The sequence below is a fragment of the Gopherus flavomarginatus genome, chromosome 1 (assembly GCF_025201925.1).
Source record: "Gopherus flavomarginatus isolate rGopFla2 chromosome 1, rGopFla2.mat.asm, whole genome shotgun sequence".
In the NCBI taxonomy this organism is placed as follows: Eukaryota; Metazoa; Chordata; order Testudines; family Testudinidae; genus Gopherus; species Gopherus flavomarginatus.
Genome location: NC_066617.1, coordinates 93,423,336 through 93,440,495, shown reverse-complemented (window position 1 = coordinate 93,440,495; position 17,160 = coordinate 93,423,336). Strand labels below are relative to the sequence as shown.

At 47.7% G+C, this 17,160-nt stretch overlaps 1 protein-coding gene across 2 annotated transcripts; it reads right to left on the bottom strand.

The window, feature by feature from the left end:
- Nucleotides 1-5,945: 5,945 nt before the first annotated feature.
- DDX47 (DEAD-box helicase 47) lies at nt 5,946-15,738 on the bottom strand. Of its 2 annotated transcripts, none has more exons than XM_050954372.1 (12): nt 15,626-15,738; nt 14,392-14,485; nt 12,632-12,820; nt 11,772-11,843; nt 11,071-11,189; nt 10,107-10,178; nt 9,508-9,624; nt 9,207-9,353; nt 8,793-8,930; nt 7,132-7,202; nt 6,768-6,897; nt 5,946-6,648 (listed from the first exon to the last, which is right to left on the bottom strand). In XM_050954372.1, exons 1-12 carry the CDS (start codon nt 15,695-15,697, stop codon nt 6,520-6,522), a joined length of 1,350 nt encoding a protein of 449 aa, XP_050810329.1. In that variant the 5' UTR covers nt 15,698-15,738; the 3' UTR covers nt 5,946-6,519. The 2 variants fall into 2 exon arrangements, with proteins under 2 accessions (XP_050810329.1, XP_050810337.1); XM_050954380.1 differs by having other exon boundaries at nt 12,632-12,749; nt 15,626-15,720.
- Between the last annotated feature and the right edge of the window lie 1,422 nt (nt 15,739-17,160).

Genomic DNA, 17,160 nt, shown 5'->3' with positions numbered 1-17,160 from the left:
TGCCCAGAGGAGCCCTGGTCCAGCTGCAGCCCAGAGCATCCCCCTCTTCGGTTAAAGGAGCCCCTGAGGCTTCCCCTCTCCTAAGCAGAGGAGCCCCAGCCAGACAGGCCGAAGCCCTGAGCCTCCCTGCAAGCCTGGAGGAACCCTGGCTGGGCTGGCCGAAGCTGCGCTGTGCCTCCCCTCCGTGGACTCAAACCATCCACCACCCAGGGGAAAAGCGTCTGCAGAAGACACTTTTGATATGCCCCATGCATGTTCTGGGGCGGCTGCCAAGGCAGTATGTGCCTCCTCAGCCTGCATGGGGCATAATAAACACACAAACTTTGCCGCCAAACCCTGCAACCGGAGGTCTGGCGGCCATGCCGGAGGCAGAACCTCCTGTGGCCTATTATACTCGCTGCCCATGGGTGGGAGTGAAATTTAAGTGTTTTCAACATTTCCATGGTTAGGCTGACATAAGCTACCCTCCCCACAGAAAGGTGTCTCCTGCTCCTATCCTGTGATGTCAGATACAGGCATTGCTAATAGCCTAGGTGAAATTAGCATGCTACCCTCCTGGAAGGAATGAGTATTAGGACCCTATGCTTTCCCACTCCCTCGTTTCGGTAACGTAAGCACCCGCTCTTGGCACAATCATACCAAGAAACTCTTTCCTGGTATTCAAACATATTGTGATATTTTTAGCTGAAATTAACACACATCGCTTGAGTAGGTGAGGCACAGGCAGGAATGTGGGTGGGGAAAGCACTTTGGTTTTCTAGTGCTAGGAATTTTATAGCTCTTGTCATTCCAGCCCGGGGTGGGGGCAAGGACGTCAATACCTCTCAGGACCACTCCTCCCTCATGAAGAACGCCCTGTATTCCTTCATAAGGAGTGGTTTCGCTTTCTTTGGAATTTGAGTGTTCCTCTTCTCACATTCTCCCTATAATTAAGTTTCTAGGAAACGGATGATCTTGGATCCCTAGTGCACATGCAAGACAGAATCTGAGATTTGCAATCCTCCGCTGTGGAATAGGAGCCAATGTCCACTGGAAGGAAGAGGCTCGTGTTCTGGCTCACCTTTTACCCCACAGTGCTCCTTGAGTTGCGGTTTAAGTTTTATCAAAAGGCAGCCCCCTACTCCAACAGCATAGTACCCCTTAAATCATACTGGAATGCTTCTTCAGTACTGACTCGGACACAGGGCTGCCGGGGGGGTCAAGTGGGGCAATTTGCCCCAGCAGGGGCCCCCATGAGAATATAGTATTCCATAAAAAAAAGTTGCAACACTATAGAAGCGGTCCCCCAAATTGCTTTGCCCCAGGCCCCCTGAATCCTCTGGGTGGCCCTGCTCAGGCAAAAGCTTGCCACACACTGAGTTCTTGACACCACTCTCAGCTATATAAGGATTTTCCTTGGAGGCCTTTGAGGGTATATCTACACAGCAATTAAACACCCCAGCTGGCCTATGTCAGCTGACTCCGGGTCACAGGGACGAAGCTCCAAGGCTGTAAAATTGTGGTGCAGACTTTCAGACTAGGGCTGTAGCCTGGGCTTTGGGACCCCGTGAGGGGAGAAGATCCCATAGCCTGGGCTCCAGCCCGTGCCCCAACATCTACACTGCAATTTTACAGACCTGCAGCCCGATCCCCATGAGCCTGAGTTAGCTGACAAGCTTCTATCACGGGTGCTTAATTGCTGTACAGACATACCATCACATACTGACCAGCAGGGCACGGGCAGCGAGTTCCATAGCCACGTGGTGCTAAGGCACCAGCAATATTTAGAGCCCAGGGGCTCAGTTCCACCAATATTTGGGGCCGGGTGTCCTCCTCGTGCCTCCCCTGTCCCCCTCTTGCCTTCCTGGCTCTGGAGCATGGCTGCTACTCTGAAACCTGACACATTGTCTCTTCCTGCAGCTCCATGTTGCCTACTTGCAGCAACTGCTGCCTCAAGGTCCTAGTGCCCCCCATCTCCACTGCCATGGCAGGCTGACTCTGAGCCTGCCCTTTCCCCTCAGACCCTTCCCCTTTCCAGCAGCACAGGTGTCCCGTCCCCCCTCGCCCGCAGTCACCACTCCTGCCCCATGCTGGGCAAGTAGGCAGCCCCACCCCTCACCCCCCAGTGAAGCTACAGTCAGGAGCAACAGCAGGGGAGGCGGCGTACGCAGCACCCCCAACGGGGGAGGCGAGGGAGATTCCTGGACCTGAGAGGGGCCCTGGGAGCACATGCAGTGACTGTGTGCTGCTGGGGGTGGGGGCAGGAAAGGGGGGCTCCTCGTCCCCCAGAGCTTGCTGCTGCCAGCAGGGAAAGGGCTGGGGGGAATCCTCCTCCCTGGCCCCTCTCCCAGAGCAGCCTGCCTGCACGCCAAACTCATCCCAAGCCCTGCCCCACCCCAGAGCCCACACCCCCAGTCAGAGCTTTCACCCCCCATGACACCCTCAACCCTCTGCCAGAACCCTGAGCCCCTCCAGCACCCCAAACACCTTATCCCTCATGTCAGCCAGAGCCCTCATCCCCCTATACCCCAATCCTCTGCTGAGCCCCTCCAGCAGCCAAACACCTTATCCCCAGTCCCAGCCAGAGCCCTCATCCCCCTGCACCCCAACGCCCTGCCTGAGCGCTGAGCCTCTCCAAACACCTGATTCCCAGCCCCAGACAGAGCCCTCACCCCCTACACCCCAACCCTCTGCCCAAGCCCTGAGCCCCTTCCACACCCTAAACCCATCATCTGCAGCCACACCCCACACCTCCGCACCCCATCCCATCCCTGAGCTTGCACCCTGCACCCCTATCCCAGCCTAGGGCCTGCATCCCAGACCTCCTCCCCCACCCAAACTCCCTCCCAGAGCCGTGGGCAGGTGGGGGGCAGAGTTTGGGCAGGGGCAGGTTCTGGGCACCACCAAAATTTCTCCAAACCTGCCACCCCTGCTTAGCTTGTGAGATCCTAAGCCAAGGTGGAACTCTCACTCTTATAGTTGTGGAACACCTTATGACAGCAATTCCCAGTCTTTGTTAAAAGCTCCCTTACTCGTTGGTGGATAAACAGGCTCTCTCTCCCATTTCCTCCTCTTTTTCATTCCCCCCTTTCTCTTTATTGTGTTTATTTTCAGTTTTACTCCCCTTGCTCACTGGAAAGCTACATGCTGCTCAGAGTGGGTGGGAAAGGGGCATCACTTAGTAGTGCTGGGGGACTGAGATGCTTTCACAGCGTTTGCGTCTGTGAGCTGCTATTGGATCCTACAGACAGCTGGGTTAGAGATCACTGCAGGCACGGGGAGAATGTAGATTTTAAGGACAATTTTAAAAGCTGTTTTTTATTTTTTTTAAATCTATCCCTCCAGCTGTAAAGCCAGGGTCTATTACCATTAGTTTAACTGTGTAGGGCTTAGGGAGAAAAAGTTAAAGCAGTTCTCAACCTATTTATCATTGTGTAGCAATGTGTTACATGGGCCGCAGGTTGAGAACCACAGCGCCCCCCCTGCTACAATTCCCCTCAGACGCACTTGCCCAGAGACTCATCCATAGAGCAGGGCCAGGAGCAGAGCTCTGTTACACTGGGCACAGGACCCAAGCCCTGCCAGGCACCAAGGACCCTGGTGCAGGGGCAGGAGTGGATACCCATGTAAAACCTGGGGGTGCACCAGCACATCCCATTCCCATAGTTCTCTCACCTATGCTGACCGGCACCCCATATCCCCTCAATGCCCAGAGCCCTTCCCCCCCCAAGACCCACTCTGCCACACTCTGGCCCCTGAAGCACTCAGACCCACTGCTGGCAGGAGCACTCCAGCAGGGCTGCCTGCCACTGTCTCCCCCCAGTTGGCCCTGCCAGGCTGGCGCAGCAAATTTTGAATTGTTTTTTAGCACAGCGCTGTGTGCTAACTAGCCTGCATGCAGCCCACGGGTTGAGAACCACTGGTTTAAAGTTTTTAAAAGTGAAGGAGCACCTAGTGATTACAATACTAGTATGGGTTGGTTTCCCTGTTCCACCACACACTTCCTATGAAACTTGGTGCAAATCACCACTCAGGGTCTGTCATCAAAAACAAATGGATGGCAGCAAGCTATGTGACTGTTCTTTTGCACCTTGCAGACGCTTGTTAATGTGCTTTCTCAAAAGGGCTTGGCTACACTGGCACTTTACAGCGCTGCAACTTTCGCGCTCAGGGGTGTGAAAAAACACCCCCCTGAGCGCGGCAAGATACAGCGCTGTAAAGCCTCAGTGTAATCAGTGCCACAGCGCTGGGAGCCCAGCTCCCAGCGCTGCAAGCTACACCCATAAGGGATGTGGTTTACGTGCAGCGGTGGGAAAGCTCTCCCAGGGCTGGCGCTCTGACCCCACTCACACTTCAAAGCGCTGGAAATTTCAAGTGTAGCCATACCCAAAAAGAACTACCAGATCAAAGCGCTGTAAGGAGCTGTTACCTGCCAGCAGGATACCCACAAAGAGACTGTAGCAGACTGATGGGGGGAAGAATCACATCCAGGTTCCTGGGGGCTAATTACTCCTGTAGACAAGCCCTTAGTCTGTGCTTCAATGGGGATAACAGCAATTCCCTACCTCACAGAGGTGCTGTGAAGATTAACTGTATCACTGTAGTATCTGAGCACCAGAAAGTCTTTAAATAAGTACTTGATAGTTTTAGGTACATTTGTACCTAAGATCACAAAGTCCAGTATTGTGAGCTGCTCTTGAGACAGAAACAAGTGCTTGAAGTCCCATTAAAAAAGTGTGTAACACTCCTTTATAATAACAATGCTCCTGTGTCTAGCCCTGATGAGTTACAAGCTGTCACCCTTACACAGGCTTCAATCAAGTGATAGCATTCTACTCTTTTGGGAGGGAATGGACTCAAGAATTTGGTGGTGCACATCCATTTGAAGCTGTTTGGAATCAGTAAGTTGCTACTGCAAATGACCAGGATAAATAACTGGTAAGGCAGTCAAGGTTAATGATAAATATTTTGCATCAGATGACCATCATCTTAGGTGTATGTTTGTGTTATAGGCAACAGAGCTCGTCAACAGTATTGTTAGAAAATGCTATTTAAACTGTACATTGTAAACTGAAATTCTGCAGGAATGTGTTTGATCTTGATGATCTTTCACAAGGAAGTTAGAACACTTGCTTTTGATAACACTTTAACTGTAACTATTCCTGACTTTTACATATTGTATTTAATATTTAATGTTTTAACATCAACAAACTGGCTCTGAATCAGTTTTTCAGAATTTTTAAATTTCAAAATTCAGATTTTTTCCTTCCCATTCAGAACCCCCTCCTCCAAATATCTGCATTTCTGGGGAAGGGAAATTCTTGTTTCTGACCAGCTCTAACAGACACTTTGTAAGCCACCCAGACAGCAGAATTATTCAGTTGCCTGAGGAGGTGGTATGTTTTTGAAAGTAACTGAAGAGCACCCTTTCAGCTCATATTAGCACTGGTTTACTGCTGGTGTACTGAAAAGGAAGTTGAATTCTCTCTTCCACTTTTTACAAAGAGGTTCTCATGCTTCTTATATTCTACTAAGCTCAGCAGCAATACACAAAGGAAGCATTATTGGGATAAAGAGGAAGAGCCAGAAATAGAACATCTGATAATCAATTACTGTTCTTCCAGCATAAAAGGCTTTGCTGCTTGACTGTGTAAAACTGCCCCCTAGTGTTGGCTCTCAGGTACTACAGGAGCATAGAAAGCAGTACATCAGTCTGCTCATGCCTCTCTATTTTCTTGGCATTTGTACTCCAGCAGGAGTAGACTATATGAAGTCACTGCAATGTCTGGGACATCAGATAGCTGCCACAGAAAGCATGGTGACAGCATATGCTGAGCTGACTTCACAGTAAGGGTGTGGGTGGAGAAGATGTTGACCTACAGGGGAGGGAAACCCCTTAAAACAGATAACTTTGAAAGTTAGCAGAAATGGCACAATAAGTTAGAATACACAGAAAGGCAAATTGATTTGTGGCTGAGCAAAATATATTTGGAGTTTTTGCCCCAGCATGAGTGTCTCTGTTTAAGGCGAGAATCCTATCCTGAAGCATCACATGCATACCCTGGAAAATTTAAGGTGCTTCTCAGTTTTCTTCTTCCTTCCAATTGTCTTATAAAAAGAGACACTCGCTGAGGTTTGGATGGTGAGTGATGATAGGCTGCAGCATGATTGGGGGGAAAAAAGTGTCCATAGGCCAACATTTCCCATTTAATCCCTATAAAAATGGGCTTTGCCAGGAGACTGTTGCTTCCAGGTCCAGGGGACAGTCCAGCTGCAGGAGATGACTCCCTCTTACAGCCCAGCATTAGAACAGATACTAACCCTCAGTAGGAGGACGGGTTCTAGCATACTACTAGGGTGCAGGTTCACCCTATGACTTTAGACGGTGCTGGAGACGCAGACATGATGGAAAATTTCTTTCCAGCTGGCCTGCCATTTATAAGTGTAGTTCTGGAGGCTTCAGGTTTGATGGAAATACTTTGTGGTAGGTACCGCCCCAGCCCATGTAAACTCAAAGGGGACAGACATTTAAGTATCTGGCTAACGGGCTTTCCTTTTCTTCATTTTCCCACCAGCCACCTTGTTCCTGACACCTGTAGCTCCCTCTGTGTCATCATCATTGGCCTCATCCCGGGATCGCTTCTTTTTCTCTCCCTGCTCCCGCAACTCCTGAAAAAAAAACAAACAACCCCCCCACCGCCATACAAGGTGAGCGATTGCTAGAGCTCTCCACATTCAGAGAGAAATTCAGGGCAACGGAGAGAGGCAAGGGACAAAGTGAAACATACCATACGAGCAAATCTCTGGGCTTCAGCCACACGCTCTGTTAGCATCATGACCTCCTCCTCCTGTGTGGGGAATACAGGCAGCTTCTTGCCAATGAGATGCTCAATGCGCTGGAACAGTTCCACATCATACCTGGAAAAATGAAAGCCCATACAGATCAGTCTTCCCAGGAATACTTTGGTTCTCTTTAGCCACAGCCTCCACCCCGAGACAGCCAGCCATATGTAGCTCCTATCAGAGCTCACCACACTGAATTCTGCCTGCTCCTCAGGGCAAAAAAGATGTTCCGTACTCATGGAGCAGGAGGACAGGTGTGTCCTACTCTGAAGCAGCTGGAAGAGGCAGGCACACCCTGATGGTACTTACTGAGTCACAAAGGTGATGGATTTGCCAGACCGTCCAGCTCGAGCTGTCCTCCCCACACGGTGAATGTAATCCTAAAAACAAATATCTCCATCAGCAACAGGATGTGCTCTGCTAAATACTGAACTGAAAACAGTCCCTGGAAATGCGCTTTGTGCCCAAGTATACCGAGGCCCCAACAAGCAGCAGGTAAATGGCTATGCAGGGAGGACTATTCATTTCCCTAGGACAAAACAGAAGCATGAGGGAGGGGAGAAACAATGGTCAGGATTTATGCTCAAAGGAGTAGCATGTGTAGCTCCCTGAGAATTGAGGGGATGGCGAAAGCAGCTTTCTAGTTTGTTCTCTGGCATTAAACCATCTCTGAACTATGATATAGGCATATAAAACAGTGCCTCTCCTAATTTTTTCCTTTTCTGACAGTCAACTGCACTGCAAAATCTGCAGGACAAAATTAAACCATGATATAAATAAGGTGAAATATCAAGACATTTTTGGGTACACCCTGTTGGACTGTGGAATAGTCTACGGGACATGGAAGTTCCATTGCAAGGGTCATTTAATACTAGACAAAAACTCTGGAGAACATACAGTGGGAAGCAGCCTTGAGTGGGCAAGACGAACTAGATCTGAAGTCTCCCAGCTGATCTGAGGAGCACTTGCTGGTTGTATGGCACTAATTCATTTCCTAAACCACAGTAAGGCAGATAAAAATACTTTAGCCACTCTTCTATACTTGCCATTGGCTTGTTATATGATTGCAAAAAATAAGAAGGGAAGAGGTCTGAGACAGTGAATTGCACGGGGAGGTGTCCACAACTAACTATTAAGATGTGGTCCACTTTTGAGAAATCCTGGACTAGATGACCTAGTAGGTTTCTTACTCCTAATCTACCCGTAGTCTTTTCATAATTTAAGATCTTCAAGAACAGGGACTATGTCCCTCTTATTTGTTTGCAGAGTCTAGTACACCATAAGTATTACATGAAACAATAGTCCATTTTAATTTCTAGAATACTGAATATTGTTTACCTAACAGCAGGTATTGAGCTATAAGTTAGTCTTAACAAGTGATGCCATCAACTTGAAAAGTCACATCTGATAATGCTATGCCTTACATAGAGAGATGTCCAAAGATTACTCTTCAGATTTAGTAAAGTGTCTATTTCAGTTTGATAAATTTGTATAATTTCACAGCACTCTAGTCTAATCAGTTTCTCCCTTGCAAAGAAAATTGTTATGAACACAGAACAGAAAAACCCTAACACTGACTGACTTTTTAAAAAACAAACAAAAAAGTCCACAACATACAGAAACTGGAATCATCATAAATTGGACTATTTCCCAAGATTAAAATGGATATTTTCCCTTTAGCATGACACAACAGAAGCTGGAATTTATCCCCCTGGCCCTCCCCACATGCACAGAGAAAGCAATCCCTAATTATCACGCCCCTGTTCTGCAGTATACACCAACGTACCCAAAAAGCAAGACCAAGTAAAAACGTCACCATAGAAAAGAAATGCTACAGCTTCATCTAGAAGAGTGAGCTAAGAGCTCCAGTCAGCAGAGGAGAAAGAAGAGAGTCTTCCGTACTGAGCTTCGGTGATCAATCTTAAGCATCAGTGGATAGGAACCCCTGGTTATCAAGGTGAGTATCTCACCTTGGAATGTGTGGGAATATCAAAATTTATCACCACATCCACATGTGGGACGTCCAGACCTCTGCTTGCAACATCTGTAGCCAGCAGAATGGAACGGGACTTTGCCTTGAACTTGTTCAGGGATCCCAGTCGCTTATTCTGTGATAGCAGAAAGAAAAATAAAGAAACAAGTTTATAACTCAAAAGTTAAGGAATCAAATAGCAAAGGACTGATCCTATTCTTGTTAAACTATTGTTATCCTTTTGTATACAGAAGGATCGGGAGATCCGATACTGGTACACTGGAATTTGGTGGCTGCATTAATGTTAAATTAAGCTCTAGGGAGCCAGCCCTACACACGTTATGGTCACGACACAGTGGCACATCCTCATCTCATATACACCTACACAGCAAGGAGTGGGATAGGCTACTACCTGACTCATCTGTCCATGGAGGGATATGGCAGTGAAACCCAAGTTGCGGAGCAGGAGAGCTGTCCTTTGAGTGTTGTTGCAGGTACTGCAGAATATCATGAAGGAGTTCCCAGCCAGTTCATTCAGGATATAAACCAGGTAACTGTCCTGCAAGGATCAACACACACAGTAGTGGTACAGACTACATGAGAGCAAAGGACCACTTCAACCATAAGCCAGAGAAGGTCAGAAAGAGCAGGAGTGTAACTATGAAGGAGGAGCAAGAATGGCTTTGAGGATGGGGAGAGAAAAGAGTCATTACCTTGAATCTGGAGGGGATGAAAATATAATGCTGCTGCAGTTTTTCAACTGTCTGATATTTGGAGGAAACAGCACATTTAACAGGGTTCTTCAGTGCAGCACGCTGGAGCTTTTGCACCTGAATGAGGAATCAAAATAAGTCAGTATTAGCAAGATGCTAATCCTCCAGCAACACAGCTCTAAGGCTCAGTCTACACTACAAACTAGGAGAATGATTCCCCTACTTGTGTGCAGGTGCTAGCTCTCAAGATAGTGTGAGCATGAATGGCAGTGTAGCCATGGTAGCACTGGTAGTGGAGGCATGGCTGGGTCATGCCAAGCATGTACCCACCAGTTTCAGACAAATTTGTACACAGCCAGGTTAAGCCATGCCTTCACCACCCATGCTTCCACGGCTACGCCACTCTTATACTGGTGCTAGCTCAATGAGAGATAGCACGAGCATGCTTACACAAGCAGGGGAATCACATCCCTAACTCATAGTGTAGATGTAGTCTTAGGGAGGAGGAAAGGGGTGTAGAAACATTTATCAGATAATCCATGACCCCTTCTCCCACTTTCAAAACACACAGGCTGATCTGAGAAAAGTTATGCTCTCACCTTCTTGGTCATGGTGGCAGAAAAGAGGAATGTCTTCCTGTCACGGGGAATCACTTTTAGGATCTTATCCACCTGTAAAAGAGGGAGGAGGCAAAACCTGCTATTGAGGCACAGTAGAAGTCAAGACATGCACCCCTTCAATTAAGTGTTCCAAGCAGAGGATGCAGAGAATACATGAATACAGGCCCATATGCTAATCTGTCTGATATAGGAGGAGTGGCCATTGCAATAAATCCCTCTCTTCTTTTAAAAGAACCATATAAAATGAAGCTGCATTGTGGGCTGACACACCTAGACAGTCACCATGGACCCCAAAAGTCTACACGCAGTATATCTGCAGGAGTATGTACATCAGCATGTCCACCTAATGAGGACCACCACCACAAACATTTAGGGAAGAATCCAACAGAATTTAACAGAGATTAGCTCATTTCTAAAGTGTTTAAACCACTGTGTAGAATTTAAGAGAATTCTATGGGATGTTAAAAGTTACATATAATTTACTATTAAGTTTTGTGGGATAGTTTAATAAAGCTACAGCAACATTTTCTATTACAGCGCTTCTCAAACTTCATAGCACTGCGGCCCCCTTCTGACAACCAAAACTACTACACAACCCCAGGAGGGAGGGATCAAAGCTTGAGTCTGCCCAAGCCCTGCCACCCCAAGGGGGCAGGAAGGCAAAGCTGAAGCCCAAGGGCATCAGTCTGGGCAGGGGGCCTTTAACCTGAGCCCCACTTCCCCAGGCTTCAACTTCAGCCCCAGGCCCCAGCAAGTTTAATGCCAGCCTTGGCAACTCCATTAAAATGGGGTGGCGACCCACTTTGGGACCTGACCCACAGTTTGAGAACTGCTGTTCTATTAAGTCTTATAGACATTTAGAATGGTTTCTTTAAGACTGCATTGATTTCATCTGTTAAATTCTATAGGACTTTTCCTTTACGGCGGGTATCGTAGGCCTCACCTCTGTCTCAAAATCCATGTTGAGGATCCGGTCAGCTTCATCCATAACCAGGTACTTAAGAGCTCGCAAGTTGAAACCTTTTGTGTTCTCCAGATGGTCAATCAGACGGCCCGGTGTTGCTACCAACAGAATCAAAAACAAAGGTAAAGGTGACAGTAATGGGAAAAATGTCTCAGAATGCAGTCCATGTGAGGAGGGAAGAGGCACTGCAAGTGAGGAGGGAGGGACTCTGCTATAGAGTTGGCTTCTTTTGCCTAAGATTGTAAAGGCAGTCACAGCAGTATGGAGCTGTGCTGGGAACTGAAGATGATTGGTAAAAAGCCAAAGCAGACTGATTTTCCCTGGATGGAAGAGCTCCTGTGCACCAGAGCTGTCTTAAAATGAGACCACCAGACCAAGCTTTCCAAGGGGAAAAGTGGGCCACATCAGAGGCATCCTGAGAAGAGCTCTAGACCATGGTGTTTGAGTTCTTGGGGGAAAATAGGAGACCAGTCCCAAGGCAATGTGGCTGGACCATTTTGAGATGAGCTTGCATTGCATCCACTGTCCCTTCTTCAAAGCCAAGAGGAACATACTCAGGTTACACTTATTGCTCCCTCCAGACACATATAGGAACTTCTAACAAGCAACACCACCATTTCACATTCCTTAGGAGGCGTGTGATCTTATGACAAGCATCACTCTACATGCTGATTTCTTACCAATTATAACATGCGGCTTCTTGGCTAAGGTCAGAGCCTGTGCCATCATGTCAATTCCACCCACAATAACCGCTGTGGGAAAAAAAGAGGCAGAGTGAGTCCCCCTGGAACAGAACCAGTACAAGCCAAAACTATAATCAACAATCTACCTATTCCTGTCCCCTCTCAAATCCACCCACAATTTATGTATAGGAATTTAAAGCCACTTATCTTAATAAAAATTCTCTTTAACTACATTTTGGCATCCCTGACCAGTAACTGTCTTCCCCCAGATATCCTAATCCAGATTTCAAGTCCTCAGCTCATTTACTGTCATGGCCCTATGTTTTCCACAGTCACAAAGCTAGCTGCAAAATCCACCCCTTGCTACTAAGTTTAGCTGCAAAATCTGTGAATTCATTGTGAGTTCCTAGCCCTTATGGTTGCAAACTAAACCTTAAAACATTAATTTGAATATGGAACTGCTGCAGGGAGTCTGCAAAGAAAGCCTGATAGGTGTGAACTCCTCTATTCAGTTCATTGGGGTGGTGACTCAAATTTATGGCTGACAATTTAACACGTGGTTATGGGTGATCCTCCTCACTTCCCTCTTGGGAAACGTCCGCTGCCTGGATGTACACCTCAGAGACGACAGACTGCTACGTGCTCTTTTTCACACTAAAAGGTTATATACCACCACCATAAATACTACCCCTCACCAATGATCCTTTCCCAGTCCCATGCTTTATTCCTCTATCTCCCCTCATTCCATAGTCTCTATTCCCTTTCTTACAGTTTAACAGCTTTCTCCTACTCCCTCAAATTTTCACATAGTAACATCTGAACTGTACAATTCTGAGGCCCATTAGAAGGCTACTCACCACTTTGGACACCAATGGAGGATCCAAGGGCTTCAAACTGCTCTGAGATCTGGAAGGCGAGCTCTCGGGTTGGGGTGAGGACAAGAGCAAAGAGGCGTTGGGGTGTTTCCAGCAGTGTCTGCAGGATGGGCAAAGCAAAAGCCCCTGTTTTTCCAGAGCCTGTCTCTGCTAGCCCGATGATATCCCGGCCTAAAAGAGGAGAGGTGGAGGCAAACCCTGTTATACTAGAGCCTAGAGAGATGCCCTCCCAGCATCATAAGAAAAAAGAGAAACCCATAATGAGATCTGAGAGACCTGTACCAGCAAGTACTCACAGGAGTGAGAAAACAACAGGTGCAAGGACACAACACCCGAACAGGGAGCCTCCATAGATCTTTGCAGCATTTAAACATGGTTTTATTCCTATGTAACTGTTAACTTGAATCCCACAGTCCCTTTTATCTTTCCACTAGGTTCCAAGCAGCATATAGTTTGTCTTAGAACTTCAGGTCGCAATCTCTCACTTTACATTTCACTAAATCCAACCATTTTATACACCATTGCCCTCAAATGATTAAATATGTCCAAAAAAAATTATCTTTGTCACTTCATGACTGATAAGGAAATCTGGTCAAGTTTTAGACATGTTTCAGGGCTTAGGAACCTTGCTGCAGACAGATCCAGTAGCAGTACCAACTTTGCTTTTGCCAAGACGCCGTCTGTTCTGAGGCACAGGCACATCTTAAAAGAACCCCAATCCTTGACTTCAACCAGGAAAGTTTCTAAAGTGTAACTAATTTTAGAAGTACTAATACCTATGTGGCTTTTATTCAAATGTACCTGCCAATAAGTAATAGAACAAGCAAACACTGAAAAAATAACTCACCTTTTAAAACATGTTATTGAATTGTCTTCTTATCCCAATAGTGTTCATTTTATGAATATTCTAGTGACTGAGTTTAGTGACAGGAATGTTAGCTAAAAATGTACCTGAAATCAGCAATTACAGGATGTTCCCAGAAAGCCATTTTGAATGAGCAATTATTCACTCTGGAGACCTGATGCTAAGATACACCTTCTTTCAGGCAGATAGCAGAAGTCTACCATGCATCTATTAGAGATGTAAAATGTTATCTGACCATAACTGTTAATCCACAGCCTGCACCAAGCTGGCCAGACGGACCCCAGTATGGCTCGAGGGACCTTGGTTAATCTGTTAAACGATATAATTTTAATCATTTAACTGACTACTTTTTTTTAAACAATATTTACATACCTAGCATCTATGTGACTAATCAAGACAGCTGAAATTTCAAATATTCACTATGAACTGTTAATGAAGTTGCTACAGAGCAAGATTTATTTACTGGCATTAACTGGAAAATAGTTTTGAGAAGATCATGATATACAGTAATATTTTACAAAGAAGAAAAATAAAATTTGTTGAATTATATGCTGTGAATGTTTCATCCAGCCCCATTAAACAGCATGTTTACCCAATGCTATATCTTTATAGTGCACTTCAAAACTAAACAGCAATACAGGTAGTGAGGAATACTGTATTCATCTAAAATCGCAGGGGAGGTTTAGGGTGACCAATTGTCAGATCTGAACTAGAATCTGGACAGGATACTGGAGTTAACATTCATGCTCCTGTGGAAAGTGAAGCACTGTCTTCAATCACCTCAAGAAGTAGAGACCTTTACAAGATTCACCCATGTGAAGTCTACACCCTTCTTCCCACACCTGTTCTCAGAAACAGAAAAGCAGACTTTGCTCACCTTGGAGAGCCATAGGAATAGCCTCAACTTGAATTTTAGTTGGTGTCTTCCATCCCAACTGGTCACAAGTTTCACACAACACATCTGTTACTCCCTGAGAGTGAAAGAAAAAAGGGGACAAACATCAAGAAATGGCCAAGAACTACCAGGCTAGCTAATCAAATGCAGCTGACGTAGTTAAGTCCCTCCCAGTCAACCCATGGACACTCAATACTGCACCCACAAACTATGGGGATCACTTTTAAGGAAATCCCTCAATTAAAAAAAAAAGGAAAATCTGTCTTAAAATGTTACCTCCTATTACTACAAGTACCTGCTAATATCATTATGACTAAGACCACCGGGGGGGGGGGGGCACGCATGGGGGTACGGGGAAGGGGATTTCTTTTTTCCAAGTCATGCATTCCACAGCACTTTGTATACAACCAGTTGCATTTCCTCATGTCTTCCCCGTTACTTAGTTGGTTTTTTCATATAGAAATGGGGCAGAGAAAGGCATTTAAGAACAGAATAATGTGATTTTAAAAGAGAAAATTTACCTGGGGGTAGAGGGCTAGGACAGGTATAGCATCTTCAGCTACTTTAATTTTTTTAATAACCATATTTTATGTTAATAGCATCTCTTAAGCTCTCATATCAAGAGTAACTGAGGGCCCAAATGAAAGCTGGACAGTTTGCCAGTTAATACCCCCCACTCCCTTCCAGGATACCCCTGATGCAGAGAGGCAAATAGTACCAGCACAGCACACCTGGAGGGCTGCGTGTTCTGGGCCCACAGCAAGTGCTGGCACCAGATCTACTTTCAACTCTCAAAGATTAAGCAATAAGCAGCAAGACTCAGCAGGCGAGGAAGGGCACAGGGTGGCATCACCTCAGGTCCCAGGCAGGCGGAACGGGAGCGCTCGCTACGGTGCTTGGCCCCGACACCACCCTCGTACCTGAGCCCCGCACAGTCTTCAGCGGCAGGGCGAGGCGGGCCGCGCGGTCCTTCCCACTGCACAGGTGCGCAATGGAGACCGAGGGAGCCGCTAGCAGAGCGGGGAACTGAGCCAGATACACAAGACCCAGGTTAACCGCCCCCCCCCCCCCGCGTGCCCCGCAGGGAGCCGGGCGCGCCAGCGTGACGAGGGCGGGGGACGGACACCGCGCGGGGCCCAGAGCAGGGCGGACCCGGACAGGAGACACCAGGCCCAGGGGAGAAGGGGGAGGGGGGCTCGTTCTCCGCTTGTCTCACCAGGTCCTTGAAGCTTCGCGGCTCTTCCGCCTCCGCCTCCAACGGCCCCTGCTCCGCGTCCGCCGCCGCCATCTTACGCTTCACCTTTGACCCCCACCGCGGGGAGCGCCGGGACACGTGGTTTCCCGAGAAGCATCGCTTTCCAATGACGTCACATCTCATATTATGGCGACGGGGCGGGGCAGGTCTGTCACGAGGCCCGGCCAATCGGACGCAGAGTATTGTGCGACTCGTTGTCCCAGCGCGGCAGGTCTCCAGCCAATCAGAGGACGCAACCCAGGGCGCAATGGGGCGGGGCACGTGAGCCGCGTTCTTTCCTGGTTCTTGAGAGGTGCGTGTGATGAGAATACGGCGGCGGGAGGGGCCCTGGGAGCTAGTGTGGTGCGCGCGTGCTGGGTGCGCGCGGGCGGCGGGAGGAGCCCTGGGAGCTAGTGTGGTGCGCGCGTGCTGGGTGCGCGCGGGCGGCGGGAGGGGCCCTGGGAGCTAGTGTGGTGCGCGCGTGCTGGGTGCGCGCGCGTGGCGGGAGGGTTTGTGTGTGGGGGCGCTACAGGGAGCTCCCGCCGGGGGCCAGGCCACATGGGGGGCGGGCGCTGAATGTGTCAGGTCTGTTCCCCCAGGCAGAGTTGATCTCCAGTGTCTGCATCAAGGTGAGACCTGGCCGGCCTGGTCCGCTCTGCGCCCACTGCGCTCACTCCTGCTGGCTGCTTTTTGCCACCGGCTGGGGCAGTAGCTCAGAGCTCTGGGAAGGGCGTTACTCCCGGCCGGGGCAAGGGAGGTTTGTGCAAGTGTCACCCGATGATCAATATCAAGTTGCCCATAAAGCGGGTGAGAAAGGAAGCGGAGAGCTCAGCGGCGTCTCATTTTGGTGCTATCAGTGGATTGTGCTTGGCAAGTTCCACCATCCTCACTGATCCATGGTGGAGTCAGAAGGCCAGAGGCGAAGAGCAAATCTGGGACTCATCACCCTTCCCTCCAGAGCAGGAGGAGCTTGCTATGCTTTGGTGATGGGCTGGGGTGAAAGGAGGAGAGATAACAGGGAGAAGAGGGAAATACCAGGGAGGTGCTGAGGACAACTGTAATAGACGCTTAAATTAAATGTATATCCCAAATAATTAAAAAAAAAAAGGACCAAAAAATGCCGCAGTGGCTAAACAACAGAGTAATAGAAGCAGTTAGTGGCAAAAAAGGCTTCCTTTAGAAATTGGAAGTCAAATCTTTTTAGGAGCATAAAATCAGGTAAGTCAAATGTCAGAGTATAAGGCAGGCTAATACAGAATGTGAAGAGCAGCTATCTCAGGAGGCAAAAACTAAGAGCAACATTTTTGTAGGTACGGCAGAAACAGGAAGCCTGCCAAACAATCAGTTTAAAATAATTATTCTCAAATGAAATAGACTATATGCAGCAAAGGAAAATAAAACATTCACAACTCATTTATTGGCATAAAGGGAGAAATAAAATCCTCATTCATGGCATCTCTATTGAATATATTAGAATCTATGACAATATTCCATATAAATATAGTGGTAAAAAAAAG